This window comes from Xyrauchen texanus, chromosome 19, assembly GCF_025860055.1.
Source record: "Xyrauchen texanus isolate HMW12.3.18 chromosome 19, RBS_HiC_50CHRs, whole genome shotgun sequence".
NCBI classification, from domain to species: Eukaryota; Metazoa; Chordata; class Actinopteri; order Cypriniformes; family Catostomidae; genus Xyrauchen; species Xyrauchen texanus.
The window spans coordinates 28698870-28719274 of NC_068294.1; the positions used below are offsets into that span (position 1 = coordinate 28698870).

The 20405-nt window shown below is 38.2% G+C and overlaps 2 protein-coding genes across 9 annotated transcripts in view; both read left to right on the top strand.

Moving 5' to 3' along the window:
* The first annotated feature begins 1682 nt into the window (after window positions 1-1682).
* On the top strand, window positions 1683-9478 carry hs6st2 (heparan sulfate 6-O-sulfotransferase 2). Of its 2 annotated transcripts, none has more exons than XM_052149880.1 (2): window positions 1683-2544; window positions 7291-9478. In XM_052149880.1, exons 1-2 carry the CDS (start codon window positions 1976-1978, stop codon window positions 8141-8143), a joined length of 1422 nt encoding a protein of 473 aa, XP_052005840.1. In that variant the 5' UTR covers window positions 1683-1975; the 3' UTR covers window positions 8144-9478. The 2 variants fall into 2 exon arrangements, with proteins under 2 accessions (XP_052005840.1, XP_052005841.1); XM_052149881.1 differs by having other exon boundaries at window positions 7294-9478.
* A 430-nt stretch (window positions 9479-9908) lies between these two features.
* mbnl3 (muscleblind-like splicing regulator 3) overlaps window positions 9909-20405 on the top strand; it is a 64285-nt gene continuing 53788 nt past the window's right edge. For 2 of the 7 annotated variants that reach the window (XM_052149383.1, XM_052149386.1), the window contains exon 1: window positions 9913-10398. The gene's annotated coding sequence lies outside the window, so the exon portion shown is untranslated. Of the gene's footprint in view, window positions 10399-20405 lie in introns of all 7 variants that reach the window. The other 5 variants (XM_052149389.1, XM_052149390.1, XM_052149384.1 and 2 more) reach the window with 4 other exon arrangements.

Sequence of the window (20405 nt, forward strand, 5' to 3'; positions counted from 1 at the left end):
TTTGAACTTTAAAATTTTGGCACACACAGAGCTGAAATATTCTTCCAAAAATTGTATTTTGTGTCATGCAGAAGAAAGTCATATCTGAAATTGCATGTAGGCAAGTAAATGATAAGAGAATTTCCATTTTTGGGTGAACTATCCCTTTAAGGATAGGAAGTCCTTGAGTGGGATGGGTCAGAGCCCTGACTTAAAAATCCAATAGAAAACCTGTGGATGGACTTGAAGAGAGTAGTCCATTGCTGCTCACCCTACAATTTAAATTAACTCCAACAATTTTGCAATGAAGAATGGGCAAATATTCCCCAGCTGAAGCACGCAAAGCTAGAGACATATCCAAATGGACTCATGGCTTTCATTGAATCAAAAGTTAGCTCTACACTGTATTAAATCCAGGGGTATGATTACCTTTCAAACCCTGTTATTCTAGTTTATTTTTTATAAATTTTTGGATTTCTTTGCCTTTTTCATTGCCTTTTTTCTCTTGTTACTTAATAGCAAATAAAGCTGGAAACCAAGTGCGTGCTGCGTGTGTGTTTTTAAAATTATTTTATTTTATTATATATTTATTATATATATATATATATATATATATATATATATATATATATATATATATATATATATATATATATATATATATTTATTTATATATAATTCATATTATTCAGCCTGTAAGACAAATATATATATGATTTTAAATAGGCACTGTATATAAATTACACATTTTTAAGGCCATAAAAATGACAAAAAATGTTGCTGTTATTTTTTTCTGACATTTCATACTGATTTTATTATATTACCAGCCATAGTTTTTATGAAGAAATTAGTGTTCTATTTTCCACATCAGTTTTTATATATATATATAAAAACTGATATATATATATATATAATATCACATTTAATGTTTCTCACACCATATTAATGGGTGTTTACACATGAAAATATTTAGTATTCTGTTTTAGAAAGGGGGCCCCCAGAAAGTGATCATATTTGGGGGGTCCTTGAAATCAAAAAGTTTGAAAACACCTGGGTTTCTTCTATTATTTACATTTATGCATTTGGCAGACGCTTTTATTCAAAGCGACTTACAGTGCAATTATTACAGGGACCTGGAGTTAAGTGCCTTGCTCAAGGACACAATGGTGGTGACAGTGGGGCTCGAACCAGCATCCTTCTGATTACCAGATTACCAGTTATGTGCTTAGACCACTACACCACCACTCCTTTGTCATCTTGGAATCAGTGAAAGTGTCAAATAACAGGAGGGTTACTGAGATTACTTGAGTAGTACTTTCGGCAGGTCATGTGATTCTAACATGGCAGCCCCCATGAGGGGACCCTTTCCATGTAGAATAAAACGGCTTTTATAAGGTTACTGATATGACTCATCTGAGTCTTCATTTTAATGCAAGTTTATGATTTCCTACATATATTGCAAAATTACAATTCATGCCTTTTAGTAGTTGAACTTTTTTTTAATGAGGAGAGTGCACCTTTTAAATTTAATGTTTGCTTTTGTTATATTCCCCTACAACAACAAATGATAACTAACACAAATAGTCGACTTTTATCGTCATCATACAGTCATTTTAGCCAACGAAATTGTTTTTCCAAAACAAAAGTCTTCTTAGGGACTTTTGTTTTGACGCGAGGGAGACTGATGGGGGCGGTGTGGACTGCTAAGAAATTGGGAAAGTGCGAGTACGAAACTGAGGCAAAGGTAAACGGCAGAAGTTATCTGATCTCATACCCAAATTATGTAAATAGACATGACCATTTTGTGGTAGCAAGTAGAAGATAAAATGCCTACGCAATACGAGCAGACATGTATCTAGAACGCGAAACAATGGACGTTATGTTTTGATTTGAGGAGGCGAGAGTCACAGGTTTTGTTCAACATTCCTCCCCGGCCGACCGACGCGTTGGGGGAAGCAGATCAAGAGAGTAATGCGTTCACTTTTCCAGCGAGAAGATGGATGAAAAATCCAACTACAGCCGGATCCTCGTCGCACTGGTGATGGTGTTGTTGTTCGGCGTTATTGTGTTGCAATACGTTTGCCCTACGTCCGATTGCCAGTTGCTACACCTGGCATCATTGTCCACCAGAATAGGGAGTCGAGCGCCCGGGGATCTTACAGGCGGAACCAACGGTGCCAGTGCGGGAGACCCGTATAGCTCAGAGGACGGTGCGATGGCTCGATTCGTCCCGCGCTTTAATTTCACCGCCAGAGACCTATATCGCGTTGTAGAATTCAACATTAAGGGGAACGATGTTATAGTGTTTCTCCATATTCAGAAGACCGGGGGGACCACGTTCGGCCGTCACCTCGTCCGCAACATTCAGCTAGAGAGGCCGTGCGAGTGCCATGCGGGCCAGAAGAAGTGTACCTGCTACCGGCCAGGTAAACGGGACACCTGGCTGTTCTCCCGCTTCTCCACCGGCTGGAGTTGTGGTCTGCACGCTGACTGGACGGAGCTCACCAACTGCGTGCCTTCTTTCATGAATACCCGGGAGTCTCGGGAGATGCTCAAAACGCCCAAGTGAGTTTTTCTTACATAATAATAATAATAATAATAATAACAATCATTTCTTTTGTTATGGTAGTGTGGACTTGTGTATGGTGCTCACCACTCTTTCGCCTCATATTGTTCTCGTTCATTTCATTGGTGAAGCCTCTTAGCAAGTCAATTATGCGGAGACGAAAGGTTTCCAACAGGTCAGACTCAGCCCCGGAGTGTCTGCTTTTATTCAACGCACTCTTGCAACAGGGGACCCATCATAGTAATCATTCGCTCTTTCAGACACCCTGGAGGGCAGACAGCACTCTGGCACCAGAACATCTGCCATTATCACAGGCTTGTCCTTTTAAATAAACTTCCCAAAGCATGGGGACAAACAGTGTTTGCTTTGGGATGCATGCATTTTGATGATCAAATGTTGAGTGGTTTGCAATTGTTTAACCTGGCACGCTGGTACTTTTTCCTGTCCAGAAACCCATTTAGTTAGTTATAATCTTAAGTGTATTGTCACTAAGGGGTTTCTTAACTTTTTAAAGGGTTTCTTGTAACCCGACTGTTTCCCTTTTTGTGAAATAATGCGTTACAAGGAACTAAAAACAAGAACTAACGATTTTATTTGCAGAATGTAACCAAAAATGGGAACAAAGTCCACTTTTTTAAATTGTTCTGGAGTGAAAATTTTATTTTTAAGTGTTGGTAACTTGTTAATAAGTGGTTAATTTTGTTTTATATATATGTATGTATGTGTTTTCACGTACCCAATGTTAAAATGGTTTATTACAAAAAATCTTTTTTTTAATTGCACCACTTCCTGTTGCCCCAAAAATGAACATTAACATGAGCATGTGCTTTGATTCTGAAGTTAACTGCTGCATCACACATTTCTTTGGCTTATTGCACATTGTGAATGTAGCCTTCTGTGACATGCTGAAGACAATTTAGACAACTATATATAAATACTACATATACATGCATGATTAATTCAGATACAAATAAAAATATGGATATAAAAAGTACATTTCTCAGTTAAACAACTGAGAAATGTACTTTTTACATCAATATTTTTCTTTGTATCTGAAGCCAAGTCTTCACTGAATTACTGTTAGATATGATGCACTGATACAGATTTGATGCACCCGGGTTCTGACCTAGAAGCAGATATGTAATTAAAACAATGAAAATAATATATATATTTTAAATTATTGAATAATTATGTGTTTTACATAAAATAATTAGTCCCGCATAAGATGACATTTATTATTATTATTTAGTCCAAGCTTGACCAAGCCGTGTGAGATTTTGGCTATTACATTTATTTTAGCTAGCCAGATGTATTTATGAAATATTCTAAATATTTTTGGTGATGAGGCAAGTCCATTTAAATGTGTTTTTCCAGACCAGGTTTCTTTTTTTCTTGAGAGATCTAGTAACACTGCAACTGGTACATCACCCAATCTTAGCACAAAGTACTGTCAATAAAAAAAGTTATTAACCGTTCTTTAATTTAATTCTAACCGGTTACCAATTGGAAAAGGAGGCAGTGGAACACTGGAACCAGAATAAAAAAAAAAATACAAAATGCAGTTTCTGCTTCTATACTGTGTCTTGAAATATAAAATGTCACCATTCACTTTTAGTTTACACTTAAAATGGTTTCTTACTTTTTTTTAATTTATTTTTTCAAATGACCATGCTTGTGCTTCGTTGATATAACGGGTCAATGATGTGGCGCTTATTTCCGGATCTGTTAGCTCAAGTTATTTAAATACACAAAGTGCAATTCACACAAAACAATGACTTGAATACAACACTTCTATGAACGAATACTACATATACATGCATGATTAATTCAGATACAAAGAAAAATATGGATATAAAAAGTAAATTTCTCAGTTGTTTCAAGTCATTTTGAGATAGATAGATGTGTATGTTTAGGGTTTAAAAAAAATTCACGGAGTAACTGTCTGGAGACAGTAAAAATAAAAGTTGAAATGTGTGGGGAAAGAATTTTCTTTGGCATGAGAAGTGCAGAATAATCTATTATTATTTCCTTGAAAGATAAGCTCAAACCATTTTGTTTTAAAATATGATTTATTAATGAAAATATTTGAAAAGCTTTTGTCCAAAAAACAAAACAAAATCCTGTAAATGGAGAGGAACCCTTTTAGACCCTCATGACCGTGTTTTAAGAATATAATATAATATTTTGGCGTTTTTATGAAAAGGCAAATTTTGTTCAGTTTATATGGTGTTTTTAGTGCCAAAACCCAGGATTTTGGAGGAAATATATGTTGTCATTGAGTCCTCACCATTGGCAGAAGTTATCCAGTCTCTCGCCAGCAGTTCATGCTCAACATCAGGCCCTACTTGAGCTGTGTCAGGACCAGGATCGCTGATTCCAGGAGGTGCTCCGGGCTTAAGAAGCCCTGGCAACAACACTGGACACAGCAGCCCCCATGCCTCTGGATCATCTTCTGCCCTCTTTTCATGAAAGTGACCGGAGGCATTCATAGACCTCTTCGAGAGGACGGCCGAGATCTGGAAATGGCCTCATGTGCAGTGGGCGGCCAGACTCACCCTACTGTTGTCCGGGGAAGCCCAGCTCAACTACCGCATCAACAACTGGGGGCGAGTATCCTGGTGTTGTACGACGTGAAAGTCCATCTTGCAGCGGTTGCAGTCAGTTGCAGCACCAACAATACTTCCGTTTAATAAAGATTGATTCACACGGCTGCCCGTTTGCCTTCACACAAACAGCTCAGTGATGCCTGCCGGAAGTGGCTGCTGGCTGAGTCATGATGACCACGATGCCGAGAGTCATCTTTCTCGTTGTGGTGGAACAATTGATCTGTCATCTGCTGAAAGGAACGGCGGAGTAAGTCCAGTGCCACTGCCCGCCGTCACTGGAGGAGGCTGTCCAACTGGCTGAGGACCATTTGTACCATAGGGCAGAGCTCTCTCTCTCACTCGGTTCCTTTTTAATATAGCCCGTCACAGCTGTATAAAGCCCGCCGAAGGTTATTACATTTCGGGTGCAAAAGCATATTGGAGGCTGCAGTTGGTTCCCGCCTCACCCATCCACTAATTGGCCAGAATTTGAGATTAATTGAAAGGAATATGCTTGGATGTGTCCTGCAACAAAGTGTTTTGGTGTGTAGTATGCAGTTAATGGGGAGGCGGAGCCAGGGCTATCTACGCCAGCTCTGCGTCAAAATTCGCTCTGGCTGCCCTGCCAACAATGCTATAGAAAATTAGTGGATGCTCTGAAGTATTTGAAATAGGCGGCAACGTTCGTTGAGAATGCTTTGTTTTGTGAACTATATTTAAAGGGGCCACAAAACATTCAGATATGTCGACCGGTATCTTTTTGACGACATACCACAAGTAGCGTATATCCTCATGAAATATTTGAATATATTATTATATAATACTATAAAAACCATAATATCCAATTCATCAACTCACCTGGCACACTAACAATTTCAGACACCTTTGTCCACTCATTGTCTGCCAAATGCATAAATGTAAATGTAAATGTCCACTCATTGTTTTTTTATTTTATTTATATCCCTGTAAGCAAACGGGGACAGATCAAATATTACGGGAAAACCCGCCACGGCAATAATCAGTTTTTGGTAGAGCGTTCGTCCGGAGGGAGAGATAGTGGTAAGGGTGCACACACCTGAGTGCTATATGTCTTACACCTGTTTCTTACTTCAGTGAGCAATGGGGAGGGTGATGTAAGGAGGCACCATGCCAGAGACTGGGAGAGAGTCGCACTTCAACAGCCTATCAATGTGTTTATGTGTGGAAGCTGAGAAACTGAGTTATTTGTTTCTAAAACCCTACCTTTGCCCACGATTAACCCGTTTCCTCCTTTCATCCATCCTTGAACCCCATGACAACCTAATTCGTCAATGCCCTGTTGCTGACTTTGTTGCTTGTGTCCATATGTGTTTTACTGTGTGTTTTTTTTTTTTTGTGCAGTTACATGGAAAATGCCTAATCAGAAAATTATAAACCTACATTGTAATATAAGGTGGTTAGTTCTCTAAATAGAAGCCCATTTTAAGCACTCTATACGATAATGTCCAAATGATTGTACAAGGGAAAATGGAAAACAAACAGCTTGGGTACATAAAGTTTACATTAATACAATATGGTGCCTGCTGTAAAATAAATATAAAATGCTTTTAAAGCCCATTTATCTAATTGCAGTAATTATTATCATATGGGCTCATTGTGGCTTGAAGTAAAGGGAAATGTGAGGATTTGATGAGAGCGTGAGGCTCTCCAGAGACTTTCTCTGCTGTTGTTGAATGGATTCGTCCTAGCAGCCTTAATTGATATTCAAATGGAAATTGTTCTAGAGTGGAAAGAAGATTCTCCTCATTCACTCATTATGCAAAAATACCTGTAATTATAGGCACCCAACAATAATTAATTCTGTTTTCCATCAAGATCTGTTTCCCCGAAACATGACTAACAGCAACTGCACTATGAATAATTCTGTTACTGTGCGCATGCACGAAATATGACAACATTAGTCCACTTGATGATTCATATACTTTATTAAATGTAATTTTGTTTCTTTTTTTCTTTCCAATCAAGTGAATGGGGCAATTGCTTTTCCTTGATCTCATTTTGCTACTTGGACATATTTATCTTATTTTATCAAATTAATTTGATGAATTAATTTTATAAAGAATGTATTTGATGTATGAGCTTTTAAAATTCCATCCTAAAACAATTTTCTCTTTCATGTAGCAGGAACTACTATTACATCACGATCTTGAGGGATCCAGTGTGGCGGTACCTGAGTGAATGGAGGCACGTTCAGCGTGGTGCCACCTGGAAGGCCTCCAAACACATTTGTGATGGGCGTTTACCTACCCTGACCGAGCTGCCCAGCTGTTACTCCGGCGATGACTGGTCAGGCTGCTCTTTGGAGGAGTTCATGGCATGTCCTTATAACCTGGCCAACAACAGACAGACCCGTATGCTAGCAGACCTCAGCCTGGTGGGTTGCTATAACCTCTCAGTCATGAGTGAGAGCCAGCGTTGGGCTATGCTACTGGAAAGTGCCAAGCGCAACTTGCGTAACATGGCCTTTTTTGGCCTGACCGAATATCAGCGGAAGACGCAATATCTCTTTGAACACACATTTCACCTGTCCTTCATAGCGCCATTTACGCAGCTCAATGGCACTCGGGCTACAAGTGTCGAGGTGGAACTGGAAACCCAGCGGAGGATTCGGGAGCTGAACCAGTGGGACGTGAATCTGTACGAGTACGCACGGGACCTCTTCCTCCAGCGTTTCCAGTATGCGAGACAGCAGGAGCGCAGGGAAGCTCGTCAGCGACGTCTGCGGGAGAGGCGCAAGCTACGTGCCAAAGTGAAGCCTTGGTGGGGGGTAACTGGAAAAGTTATTAAACCCACCAAAGGGCCACAGCTGACTAAACAATCTCCTGTTTTGAGTTTCTCAGAAGAAAAACTAATGAACATGGAACAAAAGCTAGAGACTGAGATAGAAGGCCAGGTAGAGGACAATTGGTTAGGGGAGGAGGATGACAATGAAGCCATTTTAGACTATTTAGAAAATGTGGAACAGTGGCGGTAGCCAATAGCTATTTGGGAAGAGGGGTGTTATTAATGAACTCTATAGAAAATGGTGATTCCGTTTTATTGTAATGGGGTACTCATAATCCTTAAAACCCAAATGACCCCATATCTGTGAAATATTAGCACATACGGGTTATTTTTTTGTTGTTGTTCTTTTTATGTTTTATGGACACAAGCATTCTGTGGAATTCAGAAAAAATTCCAAAATATTTATTCTTAAAACATAATTTCACTGTCTTGCCACCTGACCTGTCTTGTTCCTGTGACCTGAATAGATGCTAAAATCCACTGCCAATCAACACTGTGCCATTGAGGAGGGTGTTTAACTCCAGTTTGCACCAGGGAGATTGTCCCTGCAATTAATGTACTGTAAGACACTAATGAATGAAAAGCTAATTGTGCTAATCTGATAATCGTGAAAGCCAAATGTTGGAATGTTTCAAACATGCCATTTCCCAATCCTGCTGTTCAGAGGGAGATGCTGGTGGCAGCACAGATTTACATTATGAAATGTAAGAAAATAATTCAAAATATTGCCTAATATTTAATTTTTTTGAATTGGCCTTTTAAGTGTCCTCTACTGTCACAATTCCACACACCTTACAAATCAGCCTTATGTTTAAAGGGATAGTTCATCCAAAATAATTTACTCACCCTCGTGCAGTCTCAGATGTGTTTGACTTTCTTTCTTCTGCTGAACACAAACGAAGATTTTCAGAAGAATATATTAGCTTTGTAGGCCCATACAATGAAACTGAATTGGTAATAGGAACTTTGAAGCTCCAAAAATCACAAAGGCAGCATAAAAGTAATTCATATGACTTCATGTCTTTAGAAAGTATATGATAGGTGTCAGTGAGAAACATATATTAAATATATTTTTTACTATAAATCTCCACTCACGTTCTAAAAGAGAGAGTATATTTATAGTTAAAAGGACTTGCATGTTGATATGTTTCTCACCGACACCTATCATATACTTTCTGAAGACATGGATTACTTTTAAGCTGCCTTTGTGATTTTTAGAGCTTCAAAGTTCTATTACCCATTCAGTTTCATTGTATGGACATACAGAGCTAATAAATCTTAAAAATCTTCATTTGTTTTCAGCAGAAGAAAGTCATACATATCTGAAATGGCATGAAAATGATGAGAGAATTTTCATTTTTGTGTGAAATATTCCTTTCCATTCCAAGTCCATTGCTTAGCTATTTGTTGATTCAAAATATTGATTTTAATTTATTTTTTTATTTATAATTGTTTGTTAATATTAGAAACATGTGATACGGGTTATATTATCATGTTTTGTTAATTGAAAATAAAAAAATGCCATTGTGAATTGCATCATCTTTATACCACATTGTATGTTGTATCGAAGAGTAAATGCACTAATTGCTCTGCTGGAAATTGGAAAAACATTTATTTTATTTATAGCAATATCAAGTTAAATGTGGCCTGTTGAACAGGACTTTGATTTCGAAAAAGCCTGTTTTGCCTCGTTATTGTATGTAGTCAACAGCAGGTGGCGTCAAAGTATCACCATTTACGTACACCTTAAAAAAAAAAAAAAAAAGAGTCGATAATAATACTTTCGTTTTCTATTAAAGCACTAAAAATCGTATTCAAGTTACATTATATAACCTTATGCGTTATTTTTTTTTTTTTTTTTGCGATACATTTTTCTATTCACAATGTGAGGACGGATCATCTTGTCTAAACAATTTGATAGCTGATGTGCACTCAAACATTTCAATTATCTGCAATGACACACCCTTTCTAAAGACTTAGGGTAAAATATGTCTCATAAGTGTTCTCATCCATAAGGCGCAGTTTGCACTACGGTCGAGTGGGAATCCCCTAAAATGGAGGCAATACATCGGAGTGCACGTAGTACCATCCACACTTTCGCTCTACTCCTCCCTTCTGCCCTCCCTCGTTTTTACCTCGTCTCGTCTTCTGCCTAGCAGCAGCTAGCAAGTTCGCTTCACGCGCTTCCCCATCGCTCGCTTCGTCGTTCAACTCCAAACGCCCCGCAGCCGCTGGTGGTAACGAGGCTTTTTAAAGCTGCAGGCCACGCCATCGAAAGCTCTCCGTCAAACGCAGGAACTTTTGCACAGAGAGCAACCAAGGCGCGCGCCACACATCAGCCAGTGATTGTGACGTAGTTATCAAAAATCTTTATTTCGCCCTCCACTGCATTTGATGTGGCGCGCGCGCAGGACTTCCGAACAAACAGGCTGTCTGTCTACACAGGTGAGTCATCTGATTTGCTAAAGCGCAATATTTAATGTTCTTTATAGAACCTGCACCCATCAGTTGATTACATATGTGGATTACTGTAATTCATTGCTCGCTGTCACGACTCACGCGCCATGCAGGCTAAATGTAAAAGTGCTATCATAGACATTTGCTCGCTTATGGATCTCCATCTCTAACCTTGCTTTTGCGCACATGGCCTGTTTGCACCGTGACGCATAAGTCTAGAAATGACTCTTTATTTTAATTTCGTAATAAGAGCCAAGCCTGTCATTTGACCTTACTGGACAATCTGACACTAATAATACGTAAAAAAATACAGTAGAGATTTGTGCATTGAGTAAACACTTGCTGACAGCTGTTGAGCTTCACATCAGAACTGTGGTGTGCCCTGAAAAGCACCGAGTTTGTAAACAGGTTGGATGGACCTCAAACTTTATTCTAGATTACACTCGCATTACATGAGATTCTGGAAGATATATATATATATTAGTAAGGTGCACTGGGCTGTGTCTTTTTCTGATACTGTGTATGTGGCTGGGATCTAAAGCTAGTAATGCTGTCATGTTGAAAATTTTAATTTTCATGAACAGAACTGGGTGAAATCCCAATCACAAGGTGTACATCCACGTTTGAAGCAGAATTTATCCTTGGTTTCTTAGAACCTGTGTAATAACTTGGTACTGGAAAAAGTGTATATGTGTGTATAAGCCACAATATTAAAACCACCTGCCTAATATTGTGTAGATTCACCTCGTGCCACCAAAACAGCGCCCACCCGCATCTCAGAATAGCATTCTAAGATTCTATTCTTTCCACCACAATTGTACAGAGTGGTTATCTGAGTTACTGTAGTTGACTTATCTCATCAACAAGGCGTTTCCATCCACAGAACTGCTGCTCACTGGATGTTTTTTTTTTGTTGTTGTTTTTGTGACCATTTGGAGTAAATTTTAGAGACTGTTGTGTGTGAAAATCCCAGGAGATCAGCAGTTACAGAAATACTAAAATCAGCCCGTCTGGCACCAACAATCATGCCACGGTCCAAATCACTGAGATCAAATATTTTCCCCATTCTGATGGTTGATGTGAATATTAACTGAAGCTCCTGACCGGTATCTGCATGATTGTATGCACTGCACTGCTGCTAAACGATTGGCTGATTAGATAATCACATGGATGTTTGTTGGTGCCAGACCGGCTGGTTTGAGTATTTCTGTAACTGCTGATCTCCTGGGATGTTCACACACAACAGTATCTAGAATTTACTCCAAATGGTGCCCCAAAAAAAACATCCAGTGGAGTTCAGTAGATGAAAATGCCTTGTTGATGAGAGAGGTCAACAGAGAATGGTTCGAACTGACCAAATCTACAGTAACTCAGATAACCGCTCTGTACAATTGTGGTGAGAAGAATAGAATCTGAGAATGCTATTCAGATATGTGGGTTGCACGAGGGGGACTTTCACAGTATTAGGCAGGTGGTTTTAATGTTGTGGCTGATCGGTGTACATCAGGGAAAGGGGTGGGGATGGCTTTGTATCTTTGTGTGCAGAAGTTAAGTGTCCTTTGTCCTGCTTACCCTTAAAAGGGACACATTATGCCCCATTTACACAATGTAATATAAGTCTCAGGTGTCCACAGAATTTGTCAGTCAAGTTTCAGTTCAAAATACCTCACAGATAGTTTTTTCTACCATGCCTTTATACCCCTGTTTTGTAGCCCTGTTCCAAACGGTCTGTTTTCGTGTCTGTAGCTTTAAATGTAAAGTAGCTGCTGCTCCCCACACCTCTTTCTGGAAGTGGGCTTTGCCTTTCCTGCTGGTGCCATGGATATCCCAGCGACAACAATGCAGGGGAACTTAAAAAGTTAAAAAAAATTATAAATAACATTGAGAACACACAAAGTCAATCATCTTACTGTATTGTGCATAACAAAGGTCGAGTTAAGAAATATGAAAAACAGCTATAGTTGTCGAAAATACCACTATCGTTTCATAAAAGTTTTTGAAATAATGACCAGTTTTACTACACAGAAAGATTCTTCATTGCATGACCACTGAGGCAGGACTGTGGAGGATGCCAGTCAGTTTATATCATTACTGAAACAGAGCTACAGCTTCATTGTTATGGAATAAGGTAGTTCGGGACTAGTTGCTACCTTACACAAAGCACAATGTTTTCACAACAAGTGTTTTTCATGCAACATGCAAACAAAAAAGTTAGTGCGAAACTTGCAAATCTGAAGTTGGGTCACAGATAGTTGGTATCGATCCATCCTTGATCCTTCGCTTTGAAGCAAATCCAGATCTGTGTTGACCATCGCTGATGAAGCAGACCGAATATTATTTTAAACATATTATAAAATATTTTATAATCTATTTTGGAACTATGTCATAACATAATAATTCCTGATTTTGTGCAATTCATACCTTACAACAAATGCATAAAAAATAAGTTCATACTACTGCTTTCAAGTGAAATGGTGCAAGACAAGCATACAGTCATATGGCGAGTGGACCTGCTGCAGTGGTACTGAATGATCGAGTGAGTGGCAGTTGACATTCTCTTTGATTTCACAACTTGTGATGTGCTCTTTCAAATGTCAGGTCAGATGATTCCTGCTGCTTTAGAGAGCTTCTGTCGGACTTCAGTGGCATTGCAGCCCTTTAGTTAGGTCTGCGATTTAAAGGTCCTCACATGGTTCAAGAGTCATATCTTGGTTGTAATACCATGCCAGCACGTACCCTGTTAGTATGGGTGGGAAATCCACACAGACCGGGCAAATGGTGATATGGTATTTTATATCGAACTGTGTGTCATGATTCAATAATATTGCGATTCTTTAGTGTATTTTGATTCAAAACTATGAGGTGTTGCAATTTCTAGCTTTGGTCAAATAGTCCCCATTTCCACTTGGTATATCGATGAATCTCGGATGATATGTGATCAGGTGAGAACTATTTCTGTTTACTCCTGGTCACTTAAATGTGTCTCCTGTGACCACTTGTGTTCGGATTTGGAGGGGAAGTTCTCTGTATCATGACGAGATACATCAATCACTATGTCAGTGTGTTACTGCATCATTTTAAAGTGCAACAAAGTCAGAAAAGGCAAAGAAAGCGTGAAAAATGGCATGCTATTTTTCCCACATGTGGTTGAAATTTAATCTAAACACAAACGCAACATGTCAAGCAGAATTTTATTTTAGTGGATTACCTGTATTAAAGGAGTTTCAGGTGTTCATGCTTTTCATCTATTTTGATATCGGTCACACTAAAGAAAATCTTTTGAAGCTCTTGTAACTGTGTATGTATCCGCTAATTTTATTTAATTTTAAAGCCGCTCGTAACCAGCAAACTTTAAACTCTTGTTTTAGCGCAGCAGTTGATTGACATGTGAGGGGTGGAGCTTCACTTCTGCTGGGATACGTGCATGACGGATTAGCTTTTACACCTCAAATCTGATGTGATCACATGCATTTTTGAACACATTTGCAGTTGTATTTTTGTGATCCGATCACAAAACATTTTAGACCTGTATATAGGGCTGACTACATGTGATCGGATCACCTGAAACGCATCTTAATACCAGCTGGAAATGGGGTCATAGTTATAATTGAGGGTTTGTTTACTTAATTTACATTTTGCATAGTTGCAGAATATAAAACAAATATATAAATTCTAGCCATGTGAATATCAATAAAATATTTTTGTCACAATACTTTGAAATATTGATCAGCTTGCCTTTCACCCTGAGGGTCATTTTATCTTAAATTTCTAGATTAAATAATTCAGTATGTTTGAACTAGACTCACATAAGCTATATAAAACTGTATAGTTGAGCCAGAGAACTGTTTGACGACAAGCTCCATTAGTGGTCACGATTGGTCAGGTAGCTCCTGAAATGAGAAAATGAAAGCTAAATCCTTCTCAGTGGTGTGGGGTTAAATCAGGTGAAGCCCTGTTGTTATGAGCTGCTGAGATGGCATGTCTCAGTAACTGAAGTGAAATTCCTGTTTACAGTTTTTTTCCTCACAGGGATCAGACAGGGAATAAGATATGAGGAAGGCACTCTGACAGTCAAGGATCTTTCTGGAACACAGACATGCTATGCTAGCGCATCACATCTGCCCTCTAGCATTGTGCTGCATATGCTGAAACTGCAGCACAGGTTCAGACACGTTTTCATTTCTCACTGACACCGTGGACTTTGCTCTCGCCTAGTTCGTATTCATTCTCCCTGTAAAATGAATGATAGGACTGGAGAGGGAGGTTACTGTGCACGCAAAACACACGTCCTCATTTCCCCCTCTCTCTCACCCTCTATCTGGTGGGCTAAATATGGACACTTATGCCATATGTTTTGAAATGCCAATAAAACATGGCACTGGGCTGATATTTACCACATTTACAAATGATCAAACATGGGGCAGCTATGTAAAATTGATTTAGCCGTCATATTTAGCAAGCTTGCAGTAAATTTCAGCTTGCTACTGATTCTACACAAGTAGACTGCTTCTGTTCTATTAATATGACCACTGCCCTCTTTTTGCTAGTAGGTTATGACACACTCGGGTTGGGTTACTCACAAATGAGCTTTTTTTTTTTACCATTATCCTGTGAAGTGCAATGTACCATTTGGGAAAGTATATTTCATTTCAGAGACATTTGCACCAACAAATGCAAGCATATTTTAATCAAACATAAAACATTTCATATTCTCACACACTTGATTTTTGTACAAAAATATGAATGTGAAATATTTAACTAAAACTGATTCTTTGTGTTTTAATATGGCTGGGCGATATGGCTACAGAATTTTATCCTATTGACAATATCTTGATAATTATTTATTTGCTCTGAAAAGAGGAAGCATCATTTCATCCAAACAGCCATTGTAGCCAAGTAGATTCTGTATTTTAAAGGCATTCAATACAAATCTATTTAAAAATAATACAAGCAGGTTTCCCACTATTTTTCACAAAATAAACACATGGGACAATGTGATTGAATCATTTTCATTGATATACACTTTTATATTAATATTTTATATACAATGATGCTTAGTAGCTTAATAATAAGCAATATTTACCTACATATATTTTTACAAAAAAAAAAAGGTGTGCAAAAACTACTTTTTTTAACCCAGTTGAATATTGCATAATAAAAATGATTACTGTGGGACCCAGCCAAGTTTATTATGTATTTTATAACTCTTAATATAGGCTTATACTGAATTCCTATTATTATTATTATTATTATTATTATTGTTATTATATTGAGGATTAGATTTGTTTTGATATATATTTCTGTCCAATTTACTTCACCTTCATCGGGGGCTTTTATTTTTACACTAAAAGAGCAGCGTCAGTGTGTATTTGACAGTTTATAATGTTTCTCATCTGCTGTCATCTTTTCCTTTTCTCTTATACTATGCCACGTTTGTAGGTGTGTATAATAACTTGTATGGTTTCTAATGTTTGGAACTGTGCGAATGCTTGAAGCTGCAGCACTTTTGTTTCACAATGTATGAACTGCTCTAAAAACACAAGCCCATGAACCCTATGCATGCAAAGATCAGCGTGTCACCCGTTTATTCTGAAGTGCATACAGACCATGTTTATCTGGGTTTAATTGCAGCTATTTGGAGTTTAATAATCACATATGACCATAACACCATTTTTAAATGTGTTATTATTTTGATTGATTGTGCAGCCCTTACGGATCGTGAAATTAGTCAACTGATGCGCTCATGAAACTTAATGACCACACAAAAAGCATCTGAAAATCATTGCGATATTCACAATATTGTGATTTTATATCGTCAGCAAAATCATTGCAATTATATAATGAATATTCGATATATATCGCCCAGCCCTAAATATCAATAGAGCTGTTCAGCTTGTAGTCCAAAAACCCGGAAGAGGATTCGCCATGGGTTCCCTCGGAATTTTCCTATTTGTTTGTATAATGGTGTGACGAGGAGGTCGTGGCCAGGCCATGATAGAGCATGGCTGGTACTGAAACAGCTGATCAGTGGGAGAGCGAGATAAAGGGGAGCCAGAGATGCCAGTTCGAGAGAGAGAAACACAGGGTCGCATTGCATGTGTGGCTGTGTTTGTTTTGTTGTTTTATGTTTGAGTATTGACATTAAACGTACTTTTACTGTTCAGCCGGTTCCTGCCTCCTTGCCCATCCTTGTACTGTTACAAATGGGTTTTTGAACTAAGTTTTTGAGTAAAATAAGGTATTTGGTAAACGTTATTGGACAAAACTTGGATGTTTTGTTCTACAACATAAATTAAACCATCACAATCAATTACTCAAACGTGAATTTTGAAGCCGTTGTAGCGTAAAAAAAAATAAATAAATAAAATATATATATATATATATATATAATATATATATCATTCAAAACAGCTTCAAAATAATGTTCAAATTAAAAATACAGCTTCAAAATAAAAATAAAAGTAATGTTTATCACAGACCTTATTTTATTCACTAGTTCATAAACCCCATGAGGAAAATCCAGAGAGAACCCATGGCAAATTAGACTTCCGGGTTCGCCTACAAATTGACATCATGGCTGAACAGCTCTATACAGTATCAATAGAGTATACACTCTCCCATCTGTCATTGGTCTGCTAACAGATAGTCCCCGCCCCAAACTCACATGATTGATAGAGCTAATGTTGCAGTATTAAACTGGTAGGGATACTATACAGCAATGTTTCGATAGCACCTTAGTGTTTACACTTTTGGGGAAATCAACCAATGAATGGCAGTCTTATAGGTGTTATTGCATGTTCAACTGTTTTTGAATGGCTGTTTGTAGTCTCATGAAATAATGTATTTGTAATCAGTGATACCTTACTTACACCTCACCAGTGGCATAACTGCTGTCTGCACAGTTTAAATGACTATACCTTCGTCAGAATACAATGCATGCAATTGCCACAAGTGTTCAGATGGAACTGTTTTGTATTTATAGCTGGACTACACTCTATACATCTCATCTAGGGCTGGGCGATGTTTTAAAAGAAATTCTCTATATTTTTCAGCCTATGGATGATATTCAATATATATCTCGGTAATTATGTATTTGCTCTAAAATGGTTAAAATTTTGTATTTTATTATAATTTTTTTAATCAGAGGAACCATCATTTCATCCAAACTGCCATTTTAGCCAAGTAGATTAAATATTAAAGAAAAAGATATTAAAAATCAAATAATTCGCTTTTCATTAAATAAAAACAAGGGAGAATGAAATTCAATAATTTTCATTGATATGTACTTTATATTTATATTTAATTCACAATGATACATAGTAGCTTAATAAAAGGCATTAGTTACCTTCAAATGTTTTTACTGTGCAAAGCTAATTCACTGACTTATTTTTGAAACCTCTAACCTTTTGAAATACTAAATTATTACAGTGGGACACGTCAGGTTGATTTTTATAATATAATGCAGAATTTTCATTATTATTCTGATAATTGGATTTGCATTATACAAAAGTAATATATTTCTGTCCTGTTTAATTCATCTTCACCTGGAGGCTTATATTTTGACACAGAAAGTGCTGCATTATTCAACTTCACTAGGAGCTTTTATTTAGACACAGAGGCTGTGTCTCCTTTGGAAGACTGCGTCCCCCGGTGGTTGCATATGTCTGCCGCACACGTCATCGAGGCTGTCTTGTTTCAGAAAAGCAATTAGGACAGGTGTCTGTCACTCCAGCCTGGCTGTGGTTCTCTGTCTTGTTGTACTGGTGCTGATGCTCAGGTTCATCTGAAATAGCAAGGCTGGATGTTGTGCTAAACTCCTCTTCGCTAGCATCACCGCTGGCGCCGCCAGGCTCTTTATTTGCGTCGAGACGACTTTTGAAAAAAGTGGAGATGGTTGGAATATCCTCTCTGCTATCCTTCTCCCTTTTAGCTGTCCGTTTTGTGGTTCCACTGCTCCACCGTTTTTTATCCATGTTGTTTGTTTTTTCGATGTCCTCAATTCTCTTTTTTTCACACTATCTTCTACCGCCGGTCTTGCCGCTAATAACAGTTTCCGCGGTAACCTGACTCATTGTCATCATCACAGCCGACACAGCCAAAAAACTGATCATGATACTTTTTTGTGTGGAAATAAATTATTGTTAACACACATACACACACTCATTCATTAATTTTAAATAAAAAAAGATGAGGCCACACAGTTAGTGGGGTCTTGGAGGCCCAATCGGCCCGGTGGTAAATCTGGCCTTGGATGGGAGAAGATGCCAAATTTATTGTGATTCTCTCAGCAGATGTAATCGAAACACCCTCACAGCTGTGGTAATTAATTTTTTGAACTAATTCCAGGGTAATATTGCACAAAGAGTAATGTTATAAACTTGCACTCAATATTAAAAACAATTATGATCTAAAAAAGTTTGCTAGATTTACGCTGCTAATTTAGGTGGAATCGCATCATCGCACTTTGTGAAAAGGTCTGTGTATTTGACAGTTTACGGTGTTCTGCATTTCATGTAACACTGTACTCTCCTTTTCTGTTATTCTGAGCCGCTTTTGTAGATTTGTATAATAACTTGTAACTTTTACTAATGTTTAATATTGCGCAAACGCTTGAACCTGCATTACTTTGATTTCACAATACATGTGAACCTATGTGACAGCGCCACCATGCACGTGCACACAGATCAGCGCGTCATTGGTTTGTTCTGAATCACACACCAGACCGTTTATCTGTCTTTAAATCACAACCTTTTGTGGATTAATATTCACATATGACTAACTTGCCATTTTTATGTTATTTGTTTATTTGTGCTGCCCTGAAGGATCATGAAAGTAGTCCACTTATGCACTTTTTATGAAACTTAACGGTCAAATGAAAGCACAAAAATATTTTACAACGTCAACAAATATATGTGGTGTGTCTGATGTCATTTAAAACGGAGCGTCAGACCTGAGCATTCACGGCTATCACTGCTCTTTTTTTCTCTGCATTCCCGAACTCGTTTATTCCTCCATGAGAAACCATCATCTCTACCTTGCATTATGTGATTAAAGAGCTGCAGAGTATCGATGATGCAGTGTCACGGTCAAACACAATATATTTAATGATATTACAAAGAAGAAAGAGTTGTGCTGAAATGAAGCAACAGTGATACTATTATTGGGCATCTCCAGCATGAAAGTTCATCTGATCAAGCAAACTATGTCTGTGATGTCAGGTAAACTTGAAGTGTCCTGTCATTTTGTTCAGGAGAAAGCTGGTAATTTACATTTACATTTATGCTTTTATCCAAAAAACTTACACAGCAATTATTACAGGGACAATCCCCCCAGAGCAACCTGGAGTTAAGTGCCTTGCTCAAGGACACAATTGTGGTGGCCATGGGGTTAGAACCAGCAACCATCTGATTAACAGGTGACTAACAGCCCTGTGCTTTAGCCACTACGCCACCACCACTCCTGTGCTAAGTGCAGAAATAATGGGCTAAAGCACAGAAATTTTGCCAGTTCGATTCCCACAGCCACCACCATTGTGTCCTTGAGCAAGGCATTTTATGCCAGGTTGCTCCAGGGGAATTGTCCCTGTAATAAGTGCACTGTAAGTCGCTTTGGATAAAAGCATCTGCCAAATGCATAAATGTAATGTAAATGTAGCTCTCACAGTTTCTGTAGTTTGTTTTTGCAACATTAGACTGGGCTGGGTGGTTGGGAATAGGGCTGAAAAGATTAGTCAACAACGTCGACAATAAAAAATTGTCAGCAAAAATTGTAGTTGTCAAATAGTCGTTTGATCTTAACATGAGATCATATTAAACTCAAATGAGAGCATTTGAGAGGAGCACCAACTGCAGCTTGCACCTGATTGAGGAGAGGAAGAACGCACAGCTCGCAGTCCAAACTTTCCAGACTGCTTCAGGTGGCGTAGATCGGAAAGTGTTAGGAAATTATCAAAAAAAATACAAAAGTAAATACAGAAGCGCTCGCGTTGTGAAATA